This window comes from Danio aesculapii, chromosome 3 (assembly GCF_903798145.1).
Source record: "Danio aesculapii chromosome 3, fDanAes4.1, whole genome shotgun sequence".
NCBI lineage: Eukaryota > Metazoa > Chordata > Actinopteri > Cypriniformes > Danionidae > Danio > Danio aesculapii.
The window spans coordinates 39,719,291-39,742,647 of record NC_079437.1 but is presented as its reverse complement, the minus strand read 5'-3'; the positions used below and the strand labels follow the sequence as shown (position 1 = coordinate 39,742,647).

Sequence of the window (23,357 nt, the reverse complement as noted above, 5' to 3'; positions counted from 1 at the left end):
TCTCCCAATTCAAAACTAGATTAAAGACCTATCTGTTCAGTAAAGCATACACTTAGTGCACCACTTAGGGGGCTTCCACACAGGTTATGCATCTTGTTGATATACACTGTGAACATCAGCTACGCTAATTATTTTCTTTATTCTCCATTTCCACCTGGGGATACTCTTCCCGAGGCCCTCAGACTATGCAGAGTCACTGATTCGATCCAAGACCAACGACGAGATGATCCCAAGGTTTTTTATATCCTGGACCTGGCCGAATCCTCAGCAGCTACTGTGATGGTCATGGAAAAGTAGAGAACATGAGACTGATTCCTGTGACGCTCCAGAGACAGACGAGTCTTCGCTGAGGCCAGCTTCCAGCCCCCGCCACTGAGACTGCAGCTCTGCACAAGACGTTTGGCCAGCGGAGAAATTAAAATGATCGTGCCCAACTGAGCCTGGTTTCTCTCAAGGTTTTTTTTCTTCACTTCCGCCTTTAGTGACGTTTTTTTTTTTTCCTCTCCGCTGTCGCCACTGGCTTGCTTAGTTCGGGATCTGTAGAGCTGCGCATCGTTGGATTTGCTCTTCAGTGTTTGGACTCTCAGTAGTGATTATTAAACCACACTGAACTGAGCTCAACTGAACTGAACTTAAACACTACAAACTGAACTACACTGTTCCTATTTACTGTTACCTTTTATGTGAAGCTGCTTTGACACAATCTACATTGTATAAGCGCTATACAAATAAAGGTGAATTGAATTGAATGAATGTAGTAAAGTAGGCATTTCAATCAGAAAGACTGGGAAATGGGTTTTAGAAGAGTTATTACAACCGAACAGACTCCTCCCGCTCACCATTCCTGTTTGCTGTCAAAACTGACTGTTGAACCAGCGTGATAAAGTGTTAGCCACAACCATTACCTCAAAATCATGTAACAATCTAATAATTTAACTGAAAACAAACAGGGAGTGCATTTTCAGATTTCAATTAAAGAAGGGCAAACATTTTTTTTTCTCTTAATGACATGCACAGATTAATTAATCACCACAAAACTGGCAATGCGAGCTAACAAAATTATATGGTATTTTGTTTTCATGGGGACTTTAACTATGTATTTGATACTGGTATTGTTAGGGACAGGTTTGGTGGTATGGGTAGGTTTAAGAGTGGGTTATAATGTAAAGCCTCATTCAAGCAAAGCAACAAGCGACCGTTCATTTCAACAAAGAGTGATCGACTTCCGGCGACCCCAGTCTACAAGAGCAACAGCGACCGTTGGCGACCAGGTGGGTGTGTCGAGTGGTGCAACAGAGTTGAGAATCCTTCAACTTTATGCAAATGAAGAGCAACTTTCTTGAGCGACAGCCAATCCTCTCTCAGCTCGCTCAGAAGCCGGTTGTATTCTTCGTGCTGAAGACCTACACAGACCTGCGATTGCAGCAGGTAGCTACCCAGAGTGACATGCAGCTACAAAGTCCCTGCTAGTGTGAATGTGGCATTAGGGATGGTCAAGAGTGTAATTACAAATGTATATACAGAAATAAATTACAGATGTAAATACATGCAGATATAATCAAGCATAAGTACAATGTAAAAACATGCACTTGCACATTAAGTACATTGCAATGAACTATTAATTTCAGTGTAAGTAAATATCAGTTAAGGCCTCTTAATATAAAGTGTGACCTGTTATTCACTAATAAAATACGTATTGCATTATTTGTTAAGCCATTATTTAAGAGTAGTTGGTGGTTTTTATGATCATTCAGAATAAGCAAGTAAACGATTAATAAATAGACAAATGAATCGTAAATTCTATTAAATATCTGTAGTTAATAAATGCTACAATAACAGAAATTCCAAAGTTTTAACATTGCTGAATAACACTGAAATGTTTTATAATATTGTATATTGTTAAATTATGTTGTTGTTATATGAAATTTTATGTTGACGCTCCTGTTATTCAGTGATGATTCAACTGTACAATAATTAGATTTTTAAATAGGATTTCTAAGATTTATTTTGAATAAATCTGGTCATTAGTCATTATTATTTATTATTAAAGTGTTCTCTCTGGCTGTCAATGCTATAGCATGAAGCATTATAGTTGGTTGTCAAAGTATTGCTCTATAGTTCTTGAGATGTCATATGTGGTAGTTTGTATATTGCTATATAGTTGCTAAAGCATGTTAGGTGGTTGTCAGGGTGTTATAAAGCTGCTGAAAGTTCAAAGAGGTTGTTAGAATCTTTTTATGATATTATAAATGATTACTTATATTATCAATAGGTGGTTGTGAAAGTGTTACTGTACTTTGTGGTTGCTAGGGTGTTGTGAGTGGTTGGCAAGGTTTAGAGTTGAAGCGATCAGACTTGTGACAGTGTTCTAGTCTCTAGACAAGACTCTATATACCATATGATTTGAGGTATACAGGGCCAGACCGAATCTGCCAACATTTAAAATTTTTTTCTGATTTTGTAAAAGATCTGCAGATTTATGCGAAATGATTTTGGGAGCATCGCAACTGAAAACTTACAAAAAAACCCCAAACTTTTAAACTTTTATTTAATGTTGCAATGCAAATCCAGTTAGATCCACTTATTTGGTAAATAAAGCAAGTCTCTCATATAATATATCTACTAAAAGACAGAAAATATTACTTCACTAACTATATTGGAAAAAATATATAGGAACAAGTTTACACACAATAACACAGGTAAATAAATCAACCCAGGCTCATTCCACCAGAGGCCGCTGTCGTCTGACAGGCTGACTGACAAATCGACTGACTCACCCTCCTCCTTCTCTAAACCCAACCAATAGTGTTTTCAAAAGCACAGATTTACCCGTCCGCCCCTTACCTAAACCCAACCGAAAGTTTTAAAAAGCAATTCAAAAAAAGAAAAGCTCTCGTCTGATTTTCCTACGTTTTTAGATGTTACCACATTCTCACCCTGTTTATTTTATTTTTTGGGTTCTGTTTTTGTCTTACGCGTTTTCTGGAACCGTTCTTTGCCGGACTCGAACCTCATCATTGTGGTAAAGTCCTCTCTGTATCCGCCGATGTACATGGCGAGCTAAGGGACAAACTGGTAACAGCGGGAAAGCCCTCCACATGGAGGTAAGCGGTCAGCTGGTAAGTGCGAAAATGAACAGCATTATACCGCCCCATAGTGTTCATTTTAAAGACGAAATGCAGCCATACGCACTTCTGGCTACATAATTCCTGATCTCCAGAAATGTATATAGGGCTACGCTTTCAGAATAGGCCTATGTTGAAATAAACAGACTCAATGATTGCTTAAAAATCTGTGTAAATCTGCGGATTTCTGCAGACACAGATTCTGTGTGGGCCTGGGTATAATCCCTGTGGATGAGTTACATGCTTAAGTCTACTTTATGTATGTGGTTTGTTCAATCAAATAAGCCTAATAAAACACTGCTTATTTTCTGTTCTCGGCCAGCGAACTGCAAAATCAGGTTGTGTTCCCTTTAGACTGTCATCTTGCCCTTGACCAGAGTATTTAGAGGCATGCTGCTCCATGAGTGCTGCCACATGGCACACAAACACTCCATTCCACCTTAAGAGGGCCATCACCGAGTCACATGCTCCACTACACGGCCAAGACTCTATCATTGTACTTTACAACTGAATCCAAGCATTGCGGAGGGCCGACAGGAGGAGATCAATGATGACTAGAGGATGTAATGACTATTGCGCCCTACTCTGAAGGACACAGTGTGCCACCGGTGCTAAAAGAGGCCTCCGCTAAAGGCCTTGATTAAGGGGAATGTTTCCTTCTCCTGCTGGTGCATCTCACCTCTAAACATACACACTTTCCCCTCTCTCCAAGGCATCTGTGACAGGCCTATACATCCACTAACAGGACACCTGTGGAGCGACAGATAACATGGAGGGAATCCAATAACGGTGGTGGGCCGGTGCTGTGCCTGAGGTACACACACACACACAACAAACAAACTGTGCTGTACGAGGATCGGCGCTCAGTACAAATGTGGAACAAACACAATCAACGTGGCGCCGTCTCTCGACCGCTTTCTTATTTCTCCCTGGATTCCCTCAGTCGATGCGGTTTGTTAGGCGGATCCTATGTTTCATTTCCTGGACATTAAGGAACTTATAAATCTAACACATCTGACAGCGATTTGATTTGTATTGCTTTTTGCAGTCATAGTGTGTGAGACCACAGGGACACATGTCCACAAGAAGAAGCTCTTACAGTAGAGAGCGCTTCTCCCCAGACGCCTCTTTCTCTTGCCAATGTATTGCTAGCATTCATCATCCTGCTATCATCCCTCCGTGTGCCACGAGACTTATATGGAGATTACACACACACATATGCGCACACGAGGAGTCTTTTAGCTACTTATGATGCGCGACTCATGACTCTGGAGCATTTACTCAGCGTGAACCTAGAATTAGAATCCGTTTATTAATTACTTCTTTTAGTGAGTCACTAATAAACGCACTTTCCTGCCAATCTTTTCTGCGACGTGCGAACATTAACGACTTCTAAGCTAATCTAATCGCACTGCAAAAAAAAGAAGAAGAGAGAAACGTCCAATTTGCAGCCTGCTTTGGTTTGGCTCTGATTAAATCCAATTACAGGATGTTTAGACAAAAAGTCAGGACAATCCCTCAAATCCAGTCCAAAGAGGATGGACGTCCTGTAGCATCTCTGAAAACCCTGTGTAGGGCATTCAGGGCCTGGCTGAAATGGTGCTGGACCATCAGTCCTTAATGAGGTCTGTTCTGGAGGGGAATTTAAAAGGCAAACACATAGATAATTGCTGCCAAGGTCGAGTGAGCACAGACGGGGTGAACATGCTGCCCGGGCCCTGCGCCTCCATCATAAAAGCGCGGTGGTGAAATGGCCCGAGCTCTCCGCGTCTGTCAAGGGGGAGCTCCATTTACAGTCCCGTTTAAAGGAGACCTGTTATCTCTTATTCAGAGAGCAGCACAGTGCTGACCGCAGGCATGCAGACTCCATTAATGTGACTCTCTAGTCGGCTGGATTAAGGGCTGACCCCTGTATATCACACAGTGGGCTTTTTTTTGAATGGCTCTGACATGCCAGGGGAAAAGGCTTCTATCGCTGTCCCCCATGACGTCTATCCTCTCTCCTGAAAAGCTTGTGAGGCTCAGAGCTCCACAGTGTGACACAACCATGGTTTAATAACCATACTGTAACTCCATGTTTAAAGGGTTCTTTTTGGTTTTGAAAAATCCTACTCAAGTAAAAGTAGCATTACTTGCCCAAAAACATAGTGCAAGTGAAGTAAAGGTATCTGCTGTAAATATTACTCAAAGTATGAGTAAAAAGTAGCCCTTATAAAAGTACTCAAGAGTAGTGAGTACTGAGTATTATGCTGTAAAAGCTGATGCATTTACATGTAATTTATGCATATGTGAGTGTAAACGTAACATTCTGTAGTGCATTTAGTTATTGTTTAAAGGGCACCTAGGTTACCCCTTCTTTCATATTTAATATAAGTCTTTTGTGTCTCCAGAATGTGTCTGTAGTTTCAGCTCAAAACACCCATCAGATTTTTTATTTTACCTTTTTAAATTTCTTTTTTTATACCTTTTTGAATCAGGTAGCGGTTTTGTTGTAATGCGCCTTTAAGGCTAGTCCTCCCTGCCCACCGTTTCTACGAGCCTTAATCTCCTCCCTCGGCTGATTCAGACAGCAGACAGACATAAAGGAAGCAGATCTCAAGTAGCGTTTGTCAGAAATAATACAGTAAGAACTTTACCAATGAGTATTTGATGCATTTGTTGTGGATTTGCAACGATGAGTCACACAATGTCATTACAGAGTTCAAGCGTACACCCACAGATACACACATACACAGCGCAGAGAGCGCGCTCGTTTAGTTTACACTCTTTTTCTACGCAAATGTGACAGGATACAGGTTAATATCCACTGCTGTATGGATATCTGTAATGTTAATGTGCAAAATAAACCTGATTTAATGTCTACAAACCGGGATTGAAGCGTCTTCTTTTATAATTGTTCTGACACGCGGCTTTGCTGATGAAGTGAATCTGAAGTGAATCGCTGTAATTCATTAACATGCACTGTTTTAAAACATGTTAAACTTGTAAAACTCACTCTTGATCACATTTGATGACGATTGATGATCCTAGCAAACTGAACAGACCTTTTATTCCTGGTTGCTTTGCGCACGTCCTGTCTTGTTGATATGATTATGCATGTGACTACCAGGACATGTTAATACGCACAGCTATCAATCAATTCGGTGGGCGGGGGGACCGCACTCCTACGTCAAGTTGCGGTCGGTCAGAAAACTGCTCCAATTGGTCCACCGTTTTTATGTTGTTAAATTGAATAAAAAAAAGGACTGGGTGTGTTTATATCACCTCAATATGACGGTCTATAGATTTTGGACATCTTCTCGGACACTTTTAATGCTTCCAAACAGTTTGCTGCATGTCTTGAGGTAGTTCAGTGGGATGCGATTTACTTTCTATGTGCAATTTATTGGACAGGAACCACATAACTGAGTTTTCTAATCCCCATAGACAGGAAAAATGTTAAAAAAAAGTAGTGACTTCAGGTTGAAGGAAAGTAGTGGAGTAAAAGTACTGATACTACACTAAAAAATTACTCAAGGGAAAGTAAAAGTACACATTTTTAAAACTACTTAGTAAATTACAATTTCAGAGAATACTCAATTAAAGTAATTTGAGTATTTGTAATTTGTTACTTTACACCACGGCAGATATATATATATTTACCTTATTGATTTAATGATAAATTATATTAATTTTAAAATGAACATAGTTTAGTTTCATTTAAGTTTTACATTCTTGAGGCTGATGTAATTCTTATTCTTTTTTAAAATTGCATGACTAACTAAACTGTTTAAAAAACAAAACAAAAGAAAAACCAAAGCTTCAAGGTAACACTTTATTTTAAGGTGTCCTTCATAGTAAGTTCAATTAATTATGCATAATTACATGCAACTAACCGTAAACCACATTCTAAACGTAAAACCATAGCAAGTGCACTTACATTAAAGGTGATGTATTTATTTTTTTTGACTCTTCTAAAGCATAAAAATGCCATAATATGTTTGCAGATATTTAATAAACAATTCAAGTGAACATACTGTACTTGTTTATCTGAAAAACAATGCTTAAGTCAGTTATTATGCTTTGAAAATGTCTGTTACATGTCTTTGTTTTGGTTCTTTTAACCCGCCCACTGCCACTTATACAATAATGCCACAGCCAATTATATTTCAGCACCCTGGGTTGTCTTGTTAGAAACTGCATATTTAATTAATTAATTAATTAATTAATTAATTCATTCATTCAGAAAGGCTCTGAAAGCATGCACCCAAGACCAAAATGTGACCTCCACTGGACAGTAGCAGACTCCAAAATGAGACGCAGTTTCACATAAGATTAGTAAATAATACAAGTATTATGAGCGTAAACATTAGGTGAGCAGGTTACCTTGTAACCCCATGTCCCAACAACACGCAACTTGACAAGATTTGCATTGATAAGCAAATTGGCTGTTTGCACCAAATGAAACACAACAGAAATTTCAATGCAGCCATTCAGAAACACAGAATATGCCCTCACTCACGAAATGGCAAGGTTTATAATCTAATTAATACATATTAAACCTCTTTAACATTATTAAATGTACGTATGAATCACTGACATTTGTTGGTTTGCATTATTTCACAGTTCTGAAGTTCAATTTCAAACGGTTTATTTTATTTTCAAGATCTGAGGTGAACTATCTGCTGCTGCTTTCAGTAGTATGGCACTAAATGTCAGGTAAAATGGCATTCAAACTCACATGATTAGCATTTAAAACTGAATAAAGGACATGAGGTGTACCTGAGGTGATCATAGTCAGTTTTCTATTGTTCAGCCGCAAGGTGTTGGTTAGAACCAAAACTCCTTTTAACATGGAGAATATTCTTTCTATCGCGTGCCGTTGCTTTAATTTAGAACATGACTAAAATCAGTCTCAAGGCTCGATTGTAAGACTCGCTCCTGTTGGTCATCAATCTGGCAGCTTGCGCTTGCGTTTGTTTTGATCCAGAAATGCAATACCTAGTTCAACCACTGGGTGTCCAATTTACATACGGCACCTTTAATATCAATCAGTAGTACTGAATATATTAGTAAGTGCAAAACACACATACACAATCACATAACTAAAAGAACACTCTGAACATGCTGAATAAACAAAACTAAATAAAATAACCAAATGAATGAGAATAAAACAAAAACATGATACAACACAAAGACAAACAAACAAAAAATTCAATAAAATGTAACAAAATGTAACAAAATCAAAACAAAAATGTGATAGTTGTCCTATCTTATATTCAGATTAATAATATGGATTTGAATAGATCATTTATAGATTAAAAGCTATATTTGATTCCCTAATTCAATAATATATAGCATACCTCCTTTTCCATTGAGATATCTAGACAACAAAAGTTATTTCTCACCACTGAACTAATGGCAGATGCCTTAGTTAATATTACGTTCGAAGCATAACACACTTGAATCAAATCAGCTTTGATCAAGAGATAAATCAGCACTTTATATGTGCTCTCTATATTTCTTTATCAGCCAAATCTCCTGGTGCGCTGCATTTATCAATTGTTTCCTTAGAACAACCTTGAGGGGGTCTTATTTGTGCCATTTCCCAAAAACACATCTCTTCCCCTTGCAGGCTGTCCCTTATGGCCCTCTTGGCTGTGTAACAATCATATAAGAGCGCATTAGTTCCAACCGTTATCTGTCTGTAATCCTGACCACAGCAAATCACTGTTGTAATGGATAGCGAACCATCACACATCTTTTCTGAAAGCTCTCATTTCACAAATTCAGACAGCCCTTCAAAGTCTATTTAAGTTGCAGTCCATAAAGTACACATTCGAAGGCCAGCTCCTCTAATAGTTTTAGATGCGGTAAAAGTTTTAGTTTACCATATCGATTTACTTGTCAATATCAAATCTAAAAAAGAGGTTTCAGAAGTACATTTAAAGGCCTGTATAGTGGAGACGCAGAACGTATAACAAACCAAGTGAAGCATCAGCAGCAATAGAAGACCTTCACAAAGTGGCTGAAAGAGCTTAAAACTAAATGCCATTTTGTCTTTTTTATACTATGAAATGCAAGGCCGCATCAATCTGTGCACATCTCATGCGCAGAGCAAATGCCCATTACTTATGACAGCTCATAAACTTACACAGCTTGGTCAAGGAGGGTGCACATAAAACAGACGTTCAGCTTTAAAGATGTGGCTCAACCAAAAATGAACATTTAGTCATTATCCATCCTCATGTGCTTTTAAATCCATATTTTAAATAACTTTTATATTTGGAGTAACCTTAAAGGGACAGTTCATCCAAAACTGAAAATTGTGTCATCCTTTACTCACCTTCAAAGTTATTTCTGACTTTCTTTCTTCTGTTAAACACAAATACATCATTTTACATCAAATACAAAACCTGTAACCATTGACCTCCATAATATCTGGTTTTCCTACCATGGAGGATGATGGTGTTACATATCTGATGTGTCTGTGTTGTGTTCATATGTTGTTATGCCATGTGATGTCCCATGTGTTTGTTCCATGTGCTTCTGTTTAAGTCATGTGTTTCCTTTGTTCTTTTTTCCTTGCCATTTGTTACTGTTTATTAGTTCCACCTTTTGTCTCACCCCTGTTTTGTTATCTGTTCAATCTTGTCCTGGGTATTTGTACCCCTGAATTTGTTAAGTTCTTTGTCCAGGGTACCTCGCTTAAATAATCGAAGATGATTTGGCATATCCTGGATCTGTTAATCATGAAAAGTTTGCGAATGAGATTAAAATGTCAGGCTGAACTGATCTGAGATCGCTGCATGTGTTGTGAAGGACAGATCTATCAATCCTCGAAAACATGATCAACATTGCAATGACTGGCTGACGGCACAGCAGCGTAATGACATCATCTGATTAATATTCAATTATCCATCTGATCAAAATGACATAAACTTCGCAGTAAACCGTTTGTTAAATATGATCCGCAATAACTTTACACATTTGTTGTGGGCTGCAGGCTTTACGATTTCATGTGTCAAAAGTATTTAGCAATATATTTAGTTTTATATTTAATATTTAAAATATTTTATATTTCCAGGTTCGTTTCTTTCTTTAAAACTCATCTTAAAGTTGTTGTCATAGCAACAGCTCTGTTAGCTCAAACCTGCTCGGGAGCAGGCTTATTTCATCTAAACAGGATTAGATAGGCTCATTTCAAGCAAAGGTAATAATGAAAGTATGTACAGAATATTGATATTTTCTTACAGTAAAGGCGTAACTAGGTTAATTAGACTAACTAGTTATTGTATAACAGTGGTTTGTTCTGTAGACAGTTAAAAAAATAGCTTAAAGGGGCTAATAATATTGACCTTAAAATGATTCATAAAAATTAAACACTACAGTTTGTCATCAAATCATAACCAATCAGATGCTCTCTAGTATCTGACATGCCCTGCCCCCTTTAAGATGCTTCTCATTTGCTTTTCATTTGATGCGCTTGAGCTCACACAGCAGAGCTGAGATAAACAAAACGCTATTGGCTGTTTTTTTAAAAGGGGAGGGGCTACTCTATGTCCCACCCTCTCTTTCGGTTGAGATTATGTCAAACATAGAATAAAAATGCACATTTCAAAGCACTTCACAGGACCTTTTAAAGAGATTATCTCTGCTGTTAATTTGAGAAGTGACTTAATTATCTGCTCACAGCAGTTTTCTAACTGAGGAGAAGAAAACTGAAGGGTTTTCACTGAAAAATTCTATTCCTCACACAAAGCTTTCTGTGGCACCAGAAGACTTGTAATATTGCACATATTAGTTGCAAAATAGTTGTCGACAATACTTATAAGACGCTTTCTGAGTGTTTTTCACTTTCGAAACTTGACAGATAAGCTGACTACGAACTATTGTTGTATGAGCTGCATTAAAATGACTTTCTGTTCCACAGAGAGAAAAAAATACAGCTTACAGATCTGGAAAGACATGAAAGTAAGTAAATAATGGCATATTTATTTATTTTTTGGAAGAGTGCTTCTTTAAACTCACTATGTGGTCATTAAAAGAAATCTCAGTGATGAAACATGAAAAGTTGCCCACCGTCATCCTTGGTTCTCTCCAGCACCGGGGGGTTGCTGAGTTGCCCATCACCGATTCGTGTGAAAGCCAAAACTTGTATTTCGTACTGGACGTATTTCCGCAAGCTCCTCAGCAAGACAGACTGTGTCAGATTCCCTTTCACCACGTTCACCTGTGCCTCTGAATCGGAGTCTTTCTCTTTGAACAGAACCTGAAAGAATAAGTAAGGATATTAAGCGTGATTATAGCCCACATCACGCTTGTGTGATTTGGTGATTGTGAGTTTAATTTAAGATCACATTAAATGGAAACGCAGAGGGAAGGCAGACTGGCGTGAGGTTTGTTCCTGTGGGTCCAGTGTTCAGCAGGCTGCTTTTGTTTTTTCCGCCATAAAGCCTCCTTCCTTAATTACTATTGACTTTAAACCGCAGAAGCCTGACTGAACATATGGGTGCACATCAACATCTAACTTCAAATATTTGTCTTTCCGCATGGGTCAGACTCTCAGCCAATGCTTTATAAATCAGTTCATTAGTGGAAAAAGAGGAAACAAACAAACATTAAGAGCTTTATGTGTGTCTATTAAGAAAAGGAAAAACATAATTGAGAGCTTATTAACTATATTGTATGCTTTGTGGTTTAATTTAAAAAATGAACTGAACCACATTGAGTTGCATTGAAATCTTATTTAGTTTTTATTTTATTTTGAACATTTTAGAAGTTTTGTTGTTGATTTTTGTCATTATGTTGGTTTGAGAAAGCCACCTCTGTCCTTGAAAACAAACGTATCTCCTTTTAGGCCGCTCATGCTACGAGGCACAAATTTGGTCAAAATGCGCCCTCTGCATTCAAGATTTATGCTATAGCTCCTCAGGCCAATCAGACTTATCGTTTTTAATTAAAAAAAGCTAAATATTACATTTTAATATTTTTGCATGTATCCCTTTCACACTTATTAAGCACTATATTTTCAATAAAATATGGATAGCCATTTTACTTAATGTCCAAGTCCAGTTTTTGACTGTCATAGAGACATCGGGTTGATTTATATCACTATATATGGCAAGAAGCTTTGATCACTAAGCTGTCAATTTTCCTCATAGCAACAAAACAGGCTAACCTAGCAACCATTTAAAAACAGGAATATCTCTACATCAGAACATCGTAGGGACCTGGGTATTGGCTCGTTTGACTCATGCTAGCAAATCCTTCCTGTGTACTATTCATGGTAGCATTGATAAGCCAAGTGCTAATAACGATTAGCTACATACTATTAATAATTATCTAAGTGCAATAACATATGCTAGAAATGCCTACTAAGTCTTAGCATTTGATCAAACATGTACACAAGTGTTGCCATTTAGCGACTGCTTAGGAACTACCAACTGTAATCATAAGACGTTAATATTAGGTTAGATTTAGATCATGATGTCAGGTGACCAAAATTCAATGACTAGCCAGCGTCTAAGGACAACGTTATTTTGCCATCCACTAACGACGTCAAATTACGTTGATATTTGGTTGATTTTAGGTTGTGTTGGAAAGTGACCAAAATCCAACGTCTGATAGATGTTATGGTGGTAACGTCCACACAACGTCAAGATGTATCATGATTAGGCATTGATATTTGGTTGATTTTAGGTTGGACATTAGACACTGACGTCAACCTGACGTTGGGTTCTGACGTCAACCCGATTTTCATTTTTTAAACAAAATCCAACATCCCCACGACGTTGGGGTACAACGTCAATATGATGTCCTGTACCTGCAGGAATACTTCATATATATTTTTAACCTGAAATTAAAGGTCCCGTTAAATTAAAAGGTTTTTCAGATATTAGCTTCAGTCTGTTAGTTTTAAAGATATCTAATAGCTAGTTTGCTAAAAAACAGTGACAAAATTCCCTTTCAGATCAATATAAAACTGATATTAACATCCAAAGCTTGCAGTTTGTCACTTTCGCCTAAATGGATACTTAAGTTTCTCATCAAATCTTGACCAATCACATGCTCTCTAGCATCTGACAAGCCACACCCCCTTCAAGACACTTCTCATTTGCTTTACATTTGATGCGCTTGATCTCAACCACTCTCAATGCAAAACTGTGATAAAAACAAAACTCTATTGGCTGTTTTTTTAAAAAGGGGAGGAGCAACTATAAGTCCCACCCTCTCTTAATTCTTTAGTTGCGACTGTCAAATATCGAATAAAAAAATGCACATTTCAAAGTACTTCACGGGACCCTGAAGATTTAAATTCAAGAATGTTTAGTAGAGTACTGAACAATGTTATTTTAATAGCATTCACATTGTATTAATAGTTTAAGCTACATTTATGTTTTAAACAAATATGGATTTGAGTTTTTTGATTTTAGTTTTAGTTATTTACAACCCTAGTTGTAAAGAATAGTCATTATGGGAAAAACATACATACTGTAATGCTTCCTCTTCTTAAAAAGAAAAAAACAAACATCAAATCTTTCATGTCATTTCATCATACACAATATGGCTGAACAGGTCAGTCGTACATGAGAAAAGCCTTTATTCACTTCTGAGCTGCTTATAACACACAGTCAAGTGCTCCTGCTGCAGTCGGATGTCCTTTTTATTTGGGTGAAATCAGTAAGAAAGTAAACCTTGTATCCAAGGATATTGCCGTTCTGCTCGTGTTCGGGAACAGGACCCCAGGTCACCAGGATGCGACTGGAGCTCATGGCCTCTGCCGTCACATTTTCCGGAGCCCCTGATGGCACTGTGCAAACAGACAAAGACAAATCACAGTCCTTTATCGGCCTCGAGCCCTGAGTAAACTCACGTGGATTAGTCAGCGCTTCAATGTCATGAGGGAGGAACCAAAGCAAACAGCATTACGAGTGAGACGCTGAACAGACACCCACGTTGCCCAGAACGTCTGTACATCCACATCCGCAGACCACCTTCATTTGTTGATGACTGTCATCCAAGCACAGATTTATAAGTGAACCACTAGTGGCATTAACTGGGATTGCATTGTGAAGCTTGGGATATTTAAGACTGGGTTGACCAGCTGGATAAGTTTGGGCTAAGATGAGCTAATCATCCAAACAGGAAAAAAAAAGCAGTGTTGTGGGTAACGCATTACAAGTAACATGAGTTACATATTATATAATATGTATATTACATTATATATAATATTACTTTTCTAAGTAACGAGTAAAGTAACACATTACCTTTAAAAATTAGGTAAAAATATTTGAGTTATTTTTTTAAAAAATAATGCAAATTACTTTTTAGTTTAATTAATTAGCTTATAAAAAATAAATAGCTGAATTTTAATGACCATAGTCATGTTGAATCCTGCACTCAATGAGAAAATGCAGGAACAGATAGAAACCAAGATGACAGAGCCTTACATTTCTGCAATGGAAGTATTCTCATTATTCTCTATATCAGTGTTTCCCAATCCTGTTCCTGGAGGCACACCAACAGTACATATTTTGGATGTCTCCATTTTCTGACCCATTAACTTCAGGTGTTGGAGTCTCTTCTGATGTTATGTTGGTGTGCCTTCAGGAACAGGGTTGGGAAACAGTGCTCTATATAACCAAAGAAAGGGAAAAAGGGGATTTTCTCAATGGACAGTGATTTTACTTCACTAATAAGACAAAAAGTAGCAAACACATTGCTTTAAACGTTTATTAATCTATATATATATATGGCATGTATAGCTCTGGGGTCAGGAAGATCTCAGAAGATAAGATTATCCTATTATTATTTTTGATGTGTTTTTAAGGTAAATAAAGTTGTAGGCTTTACACATCATTGTTAATTGCAGAGGCCCTTTATTTAAAAAAAAAAGAAAAAAATCCTGTATGTTATGAAACAGATCAAGCCTCAGCCAGGTCAGAAAAAAGAAAAAGTTACGTAATGCATTATTTATCATAAAAGTAACTAAAAAGTAACTTTCCCACACAGAAAAGTGTTTGAAACATAACATTTACATATATATATATATATATATATATATATATATATATATATATATATATATATATATATATATATATATATATATATATATATATATATATATATATATATATATATATATATATATAAAGCTTATTTTTTAACACTTGTTTTCATTAGTGGATCTTGAGGATTTAAACAAAGCCCTCAAATAATTGTAGATGGTGGAGAACAGGTTGATTACTGTGAGTGACTCTGCCTTGTGGAAGAAAAAATGAAAAGACAGCACAATTAGCATCAAACTAATTTGTTGACAGAAGTCTCTGATGTTGTGCTATTTCAGTATGATACTATGTGATTAAGCAGAATACTAAAGTTCTTATAAATTGATTTAGTTTTCAGTTTAATTTTGTTGTATTTTATTGTTCTTATTATTTTACATTTTGAGTTATTTTAGTATATCAAGTAAAACTACATCTCCATCAGAAATTGTTTCTCTGAAAACTAAGAATTTTTCCTTCATTTTAATTCTCATGTAAACTGAATGGTTTTAGTTTTAGTTAATTTTAACAACCATGATGCTCACCAACACTGAATTTATTTCATGAAAAATACAGTAAAAGCAACAATACCGTGAAATATTATTTTTGATTTTATTATATCTTAAAATGTATAAACTTTTAAAAATGCATTCCTGTTATTTCAAGCTACATTTCTGAATCATTAATCCAGGTTTCAGTGTCACATGATCCAATAGCAAATATGGTGATTTGATGCTTAAACAATGATTAATGTTGACTTTTTTTGGAAACAGAAGTATGAAATACTACGAGATTATCTTGAAGATTGAAGATACTCAATGATTTGGTTAAATTGAAAACAGCACAACTTATGTTTAAAGCTAGGAATAAATTACTTTCGAAATGCATACAATGTATAGCAATAGTGTATAAAGCAAGATTTATTTTGGACATTAAATCAATGTATATATTATATAACACACTTATGTTGCCATACACGAGTCATTGTGTTCAAATTTGGGGGAGTACATATAAATCTAACTTACGATCCTTACATACAACACAAAAAAGTAAATAGAATGATAGAAAATGAGGGGTATTTGAAGCATACAATTCCTATATTTTTTAAATGAAAGATACTTAAGTTTATTGATTTGGTTAAATTTAAAGCAGCACAATTTATGTTTAAATCTAGGAAGAAATTACTTCCGAAATGCATACAAAGTTTTTTGAAGACAAGGGGGATATAATCTGAAGGAAGAACAAAATCTTAGGAAGTTGAAAACAAGGACAACTTTTAAAAAATTGTGTATGTCTCTACGTGGTGTGAAATTACGGAACAGTCTGAATTCTCAAACAAAGTCAGGATATTAATCAATTTAAAAAGTTAAATTAATAAAGTATAAATCTATATTATTAAAGGAATATAATGATTAATGGAGGTGGTTGTAAAAATACAAAAAAATGTAGAAATATGTTGATGAATAGAGCTGATAGAAAAAAGAACAAAATGAGAAAGGTATGATGAAATTTCAGTTAATGGCTCTTTGCAATACTATGTATTTTTTGGGTCTATATTAAAAAATTCATTCATTCATTCATTTTCTTTTCAGCTTAGTCACTTTAATAATCAGGTGTTGCCACAGTGAAATGAACCGCCAACTTATCCAGCATATGTTTCCAGCTGCAACCCAACACTGGGGAAATACCCATACACTCTTGCATTCACACACATACACTACGGCCAATTTAGCTTATTCAATTCAACTATAGCGCATGTCTTTGGACTGTGGGGGAAACCAGAGCACCCGGAGGAAACCCATGCCAACATGGGGAGAACATGCAAACTCCACACAGAAATGCCAACTGACCCAGCAAGGGCTCGAACCAGTGACATTTTTGCTGTAAGACAATCGTGCTACCCACTACGCCACCATGGCACCCCATGTTATAAAACGTAAATGTACAAATGGTGAATTAACCATACTGTATAACGTGTCAAAGATGCCAAAAGGATGAAATATGTCTCATGTAAAGCTCATGTATGTCTCATGTAAAATGAAGAAATAAGTTGAAGTAGACGAATGATGTGTGTGGTAATAGGGTGGGTTAGGGAAAATAAGCTTGTGCTTCATCCCACTCCATTTTGACCATGATGAAATGTATTTTGTTTAAACAATTGTTTTGTGAATGATTTTTTTTTTGTTCGAAAAAAATGATTCAAATCAAATCTTGAAATATTAAAAAATTATAAATATATATGAATATAAATATATATATCTTTTGTAACTTTGCATTTTCTGTCACTTATGATCGATTCACACCTCCTGTCTGAATAAAATAGTTGCTATACATTTTAATTTCAATTTTAATTTGATTCCGGCATCTGCATGACAGCATGCTACAAACAACCCACAAACCCCAAGCTCTGCAGTGCTGACTTCTGCATGTGTAAACATCTTACTCAATGCCTTCATATTTGCAATTCAGTGCGATATCGCCAGTGACACACAAATGACACACTTCACCTTTAAGTATCGGATTTGTGGAATTTCCGCTGCAGTCATTTGGGGCCATAAATCTCTCTTGTGTGCATCTTGCAGTACAGATAAGTGGTAAAAAGCAGGCAGCCAATCAGCCTTCTCTTATCAGCCGTGTAGACATGCATTCAGAGCAGCTCACAGTCACACTGAACCATCACATAAAAGAAGCTAAATTCGATTTACCGACCACCTGTTTACATCCGAGAATATGATTATTTCCAGAGATGTATAAAGTACTAGAGACACAGACTTAAGTAAAAGTACAAGTACTCTATCAAAAAGTGACTTGAGTAGAAGTAAAAGTGCTCTTTAAGCACCATACTTAAGTGGAAGTACTAAAGTATTCAACATTTTTTGTACTTAAGTATTGCAAGTAGTTTATTTCAAAATTTACTACTCAAGTACTGAAAGTAAAAGTACAAGTATTGTGTAATGTAGTTATTAAAGAATGCAGTCAAAAGACATCATATTGTTTTGTTTATTTTAAATCTCTTTTTTGGGGGCACGTCATTAAGCAGAACGAAAAGAAACAAGACTTACAATACTGTTTTTCTCTCATGCTTGAACCACAGATCTGACAGATTTTAACAGCTTTAACACACACCTTTCAAAGTTGTGTGTCACAAAAACAGTCCATAATCCACTCAAAACGCTATTGAAACCCATTTTCGGAGCACAAATTACTGGTTGTAAACGCTGTAAACGAACGTTCTAATTCACTTGATTTTGATTTTATTGTAAAAAAAAAGAAAACGTGTATATTACTGTGTTAAATGAAAATCTGACATATTTTATGGCTTATGGCTATGATTTAGTATTCAAAAATGTTTCATTTTGATTATGTTTTAATTAAATTGGTCCTAAACTTCATATTTTTATAGTATATTTATTCATTCTGGTACTTTTACCATAAACCAACATCTCAACCATTTGGTAGAGGCTGATATTTTAGAAATTATAGGATGTGTTGGGGGAAAATGTATTGATTGTGTTAACTAGCGACATTAGGAGTTAAGAAATGCAATAAATAAAAAAATTCTATTGGTTTTTTTCTTGGTGTGACAGTTAAATGGTTACTTGTAATACAATTGTGTCCTTTAATACAGCAGTAATATATATGAACTGTACCCTTAATTTGACCCGCTCAAAGAAAACACTCTTTCTGAATGTATCAAACAAAACTCATACACAGAAGACAGCATGAGCATTTATAGCAAATAAACTAATGTAAATATTCTCCCGCCTGCTTTATAAACGCTGAAAGGCGAGGTCTTACACCCCTTTGATTGGTTATTGTCTTCACCTTCTAAACAGAAAGGGCTGCTATCGGCTTTAGAAATGAAAGCGTTGTTCACTGATGGCGGGAAGAACAGCCGCGGTTACAGTCTATGTATGTATAATACGCGGTTATCACAGGTAATCTATAATAGACACAGTGGAGAAAACTTGCACCTCATACACGCCCAGGTCTGGATCCACAAGTATCGCTTTAACAGCCAAGAGGAGATAAACAGTTGAGTCTCACAACATTTCTCTGTAGTAGTGAAATAGCGGCTCGTGTGCTGTGCCGCCTTCACTCGCCCTCGCGCCTCCGTCCTTCGCCATAGTATTGCGACACCGCACATAGGAGATAAATGACGTCAGTACGTAATAACCCGTTATGATCTATTACTGAACCGATATCGACCATTTTGACACCTCTAGTAACGAGTAACGATGCAGCTCATAAAAAATCTATCGGAGTAAAAGTATTAAACTCATCGAAAATATGTACTTAAGTAAAAGTGGAAGTAGGAGAAAAAAACAATACTCCAGTAAAGTACAGATACTGCCTTTTAGTACTTAAGTACAGTAGTGAAGTAGTTCTACTTCGTTACTATACATCTCTGATTATTTCAGAATGGAAATTTGAAGATGTCCTCACTGTATCACAGTGACAACATGTGCCTCTGTTTCCCACGGGGCTCAGTTTAGGCTGTAAACATGGTTATGAATGTAGGCATAATCAAATGCTAAAATTAGACATAATGATAATATGCTAATGACAACAATAACAAAACATAGCTACAAGCAGAAGCTAAGGAGCCAAGCACTACAGAGGTCAGAAGCATCAGACCACCTGCAAAAATGAGTAATTAAAGACATTTAGAAGTGACTTAGTAAAGAGAGTTAAAATGTAACTTGTATGCTTGGCCCTTTAACTGCTGCTTGTGGTTATATTTTTTGTTATCATTAGCATATTTTCATTAAGTTTAATTTTAACCTTTGCTAATATTTGTTTTCCAAACTCTTCACTGATATATGGTGGTGGTACTAACTGATGTGGTGTGTGACTATAATGTCTCACTTGTAAATGCACGGTTCATTGCTTCAAGCTTTTTATATAATTAGTATTTTCTTTTATAGCTAATTATTTTCTTTATTCTCTATTTCCACCAGGGGATACTCATCCTGAGGCCTCTAGAGATTGTGCAGTGCCATTGATGTGATCCAAGACCTGGCAAGAGATGATGCCAAGGTATCCATAATCCTAGACCAGGCCGTATTCTGAACTGATGCTGTGGCGGTCACTGAGGAGTGGAGAGGTTGAGACTGATTCCTGAAAGACCCTAGTGTCAGACGAGTCTTCGCATTGATCTCGTGGGCCAGCCTGAACACCTGCTGGTAACCTATTTACATCTGCAACTTCTCCTTGATGGACGTCCAGAATTCTCCAGCCTCCGGTGCCTAGACTGCAGCTCTGCACAAGAAGTTTGGCCAGAGGAGATACGGTCGTGCCCAACTGAACCTGGTTTCTCTCTAGGTTTTTTCACTTTAGTCAATTGGTGAAGTTTTGTTCCTCGTCACTGTCACCACAGGCTTGCTTGGCTTGCTTGGCTTGCTTAGGGGTTGTGCATCATTGGATTTGCTCTTCAGTGTTTGGACTTTCAGCAGTGAAAATTAAATCACACGGAACTGAACTAAACTGAACTTCAACTCTTAAAACTGCACTGACGCGGTTTCAGTTTACTAGAATTTCTATGTTAAGCTGCTTTGACACACTCTACATTGTAAAAGTGCTATAGAAATAAACATGAATTGAATTAAAGCTATCATTGTATTATTGTGTAGTGTTTTGACTGGTATTCAAAAATGATGCATTTTATTCCCCTGACATGTCGCACATGAAAGTGACGATTCTCTTTAAACTAATCAGCGTTCATTTAGCCCCTCCCTTTTGATGCCGTACTGTTGTTATAGATACATTTACAAAAGAGTAAAAAAGTTTGAAAGTGCTTCTATCTTAGCAGAAATACAGCCTTAAATGCAGTTTTACATCATGCTAATTTGTTTAGTCTATCTATATGAATGCCAGAATATACTGAAGATGATTTGAGTCCAAAGTGGCAAAAATTTAAGCAACAATCTAGAGGAAGAGTTGGAAGTTTCATTTAGAGACACCACGGTGTTCTTAAAATAAAGCACTCTAAGCAAAATTCTAAATATGACATCTAAAATGTTTAACATTTGTATATTGTTCAGCTCAGTACGCTACTCTGAATTCTACCGAGACCAATCCTTTGATTTTTAGCCAAACTAATACAATCAGAAATACATTTTTATATATCTACTGACCACTAGGTGACACTATGTCAAAACATAGCAATGCAGAGAAATGGCCTTATGTCCACTTTGGTGATCTCTCCGTCAAATTTGTTTCCATGTTATTTGCTCAGTGATTTAAAACAACAAAGGTTTAAGAGGTCATTAGCATAGATTTTCATCCCAAAAAAGTAATTACATCATCATTTACTCTTTAAACAATTATGAGATTCTCTCTTCTGTTGAACCAAAAATATATTTTGAAGAATGGAGGTTGATGGTGCCCATTGAGTTCCATAGTCGGAAAAAAACTATGGAAATCAATGGCTAGCATCAATCAAAATAGCGGAAGAAAGTGTGTAAATGATAACTGATTTCATTTTTGGGTTAACTTTCCCTTTTTGTAGCAGTTTTATTTTTACATTTCTGTTCCCTCATACAGTCAATAGCTAAAGAAGAAAAAGATAAAGAACACTAAGCGATTCAAGAGGTACATGCACTTCTTTGGTGCTTGGCCTCAAAGGAATGAACAGATTTTTTAAAGCACATATCTAAGTAGTACTGATACATTTTTAGAATGCCGTTTCATGCAAGTAATGCTGCAAAAGATAAAACCAATGGTCAAACTTGTACATCAAGCACATTTACATAGAAAACTGTGGAAAAGAAGCAGAGTGGAATGAAAAATTCAGTAAAGAGCTGTTACTGTATGTTTAATATATTTTATGCATGATATTTAATATTTCATGCATTTCATTTTAGAAAACATTTACAGGTAATAAATGATATCTAATGCGATTTAACTTTATTATAATTTAGATTTTTTTATGAAAGTACATATGTTTGGGACAAGCTTGAACAATAGTACTATTTACTCAATTGTATTATTCTTTTTACATATAAGATATTAGAATAATATTAGACACAGAACTTTCTTTAATCAGACTGTTTTGTATTTTTTAGGAAAAAGAATGCTTCTTAAATATTGCAGCATAATAATTCTACATGAAACAAATTAAAATCTGTAATTTGTAATAGAGTTGCAAAGGGGCAGAATATTTCCAGGAAAACTTACCAGGAGTTTACATATACAAACATAAGCATTCTTTGGTTATATCCTGACATGTTTGTAAACTAATATAGTTTTAAATATATTTATTTTTAATTGATTGATTTAATTGAAAGTAGATATTTAAATATTATCCTAGCTGAAAAGTGTTTACACATGAGACTGTGTGCAATGTTCTGTTGACTAAGACTAGAAAAAAAAAATTAAACAAATGTAATATTTTGGAATGGAAAGCTATGCAGCTTATGCAAATAAATATAAATGGTCTGGATCAGGGTTGCCCAATTTTTTTTCTTATGAAGGGCCAAAATCCAAGCTTGACTTGAAAGTTAACATCGTAAACTGTATTACATTAAGGTTGCCATGGGTAATTTCCTAATTAATTTCATTAAATTTTAAAATAAATAAAAAAATTACTTCAACAGTATTTAATAATGCATTCTAATTTTTTTTTGAAGATGCATATTATTTTAACGAACCCATTACAATAAAACCATACATAAAATTCCATTTATAAAACAATGGAGTTCAAAGCTGAATACACTAGTCATGCTAAACCAGCCTTTGCCTTAATTTGCAAGCTTATGTCTTCGCCTTTGTCCCCTATTCGTTATGACAGTATGCACCGTTTTTTTTTTTTTTTTTTTTAAATCTGATTCATTTACAACATTTAACTAAAACACTCAATTTCAGTTAGCTTTTTTGTCATTCAATAATACAACAAACAAAAAAGTTACATTCAAATATATAAAGAAATGAGAATCTCTGTTAGAGGCAGTGCCCAATCCTTCACAATCATTTTCCCACTGGTGGGCCAAATCAAAAGATACAAAGGGCCAACTTTGGCCCGCGGGCCCTAGTTTGGGCATGACTGGTCTAGATGAACAAATACTTGTCAATCAGAATGCTTACTAGAAATTTGGAGTTATTAACATTTTTGTTTTTTAAAAGAAGTGTCTTATGCTCATCATCCATCCTGTATTTATTTTCAAAAAATACAGAAAACATTGTGAAATATTAATTTTGTGAA

At 36.0% G+C, this 23,357-nt stretch overlaps 1 protein-coding gene across 2 annotated transcripts in view; it reads right to left on the bottom strand.

Moving 5' to 3' along the window:
- Window positions 1-23,357, bottom strand: part of sdk1a (sidekick cell adhesion molecule 1a) — a 637,737-nt gene that overhangs the window by 67,641 nt on the left and 546,739 nt on the right. For both annotated transcript variants that reach the window (XM_056453953.1, XM_056453952.1), the window contains 2 exons: window positions 13,802-13,917; window positions 11,187-11,376 (listed from right to left, as the gene is read on the bottom strand). In XM_056453953.1, the coding sequence (XP_056309928.1) occupies window positions 11,187-11,376; window positions 13,802-13,917 (306 nt within the window). The remainder of the gene's footprint in view (window positions 1-11,186; window positions 11,377-13,801; window positions 13,918-23,357) is intronic.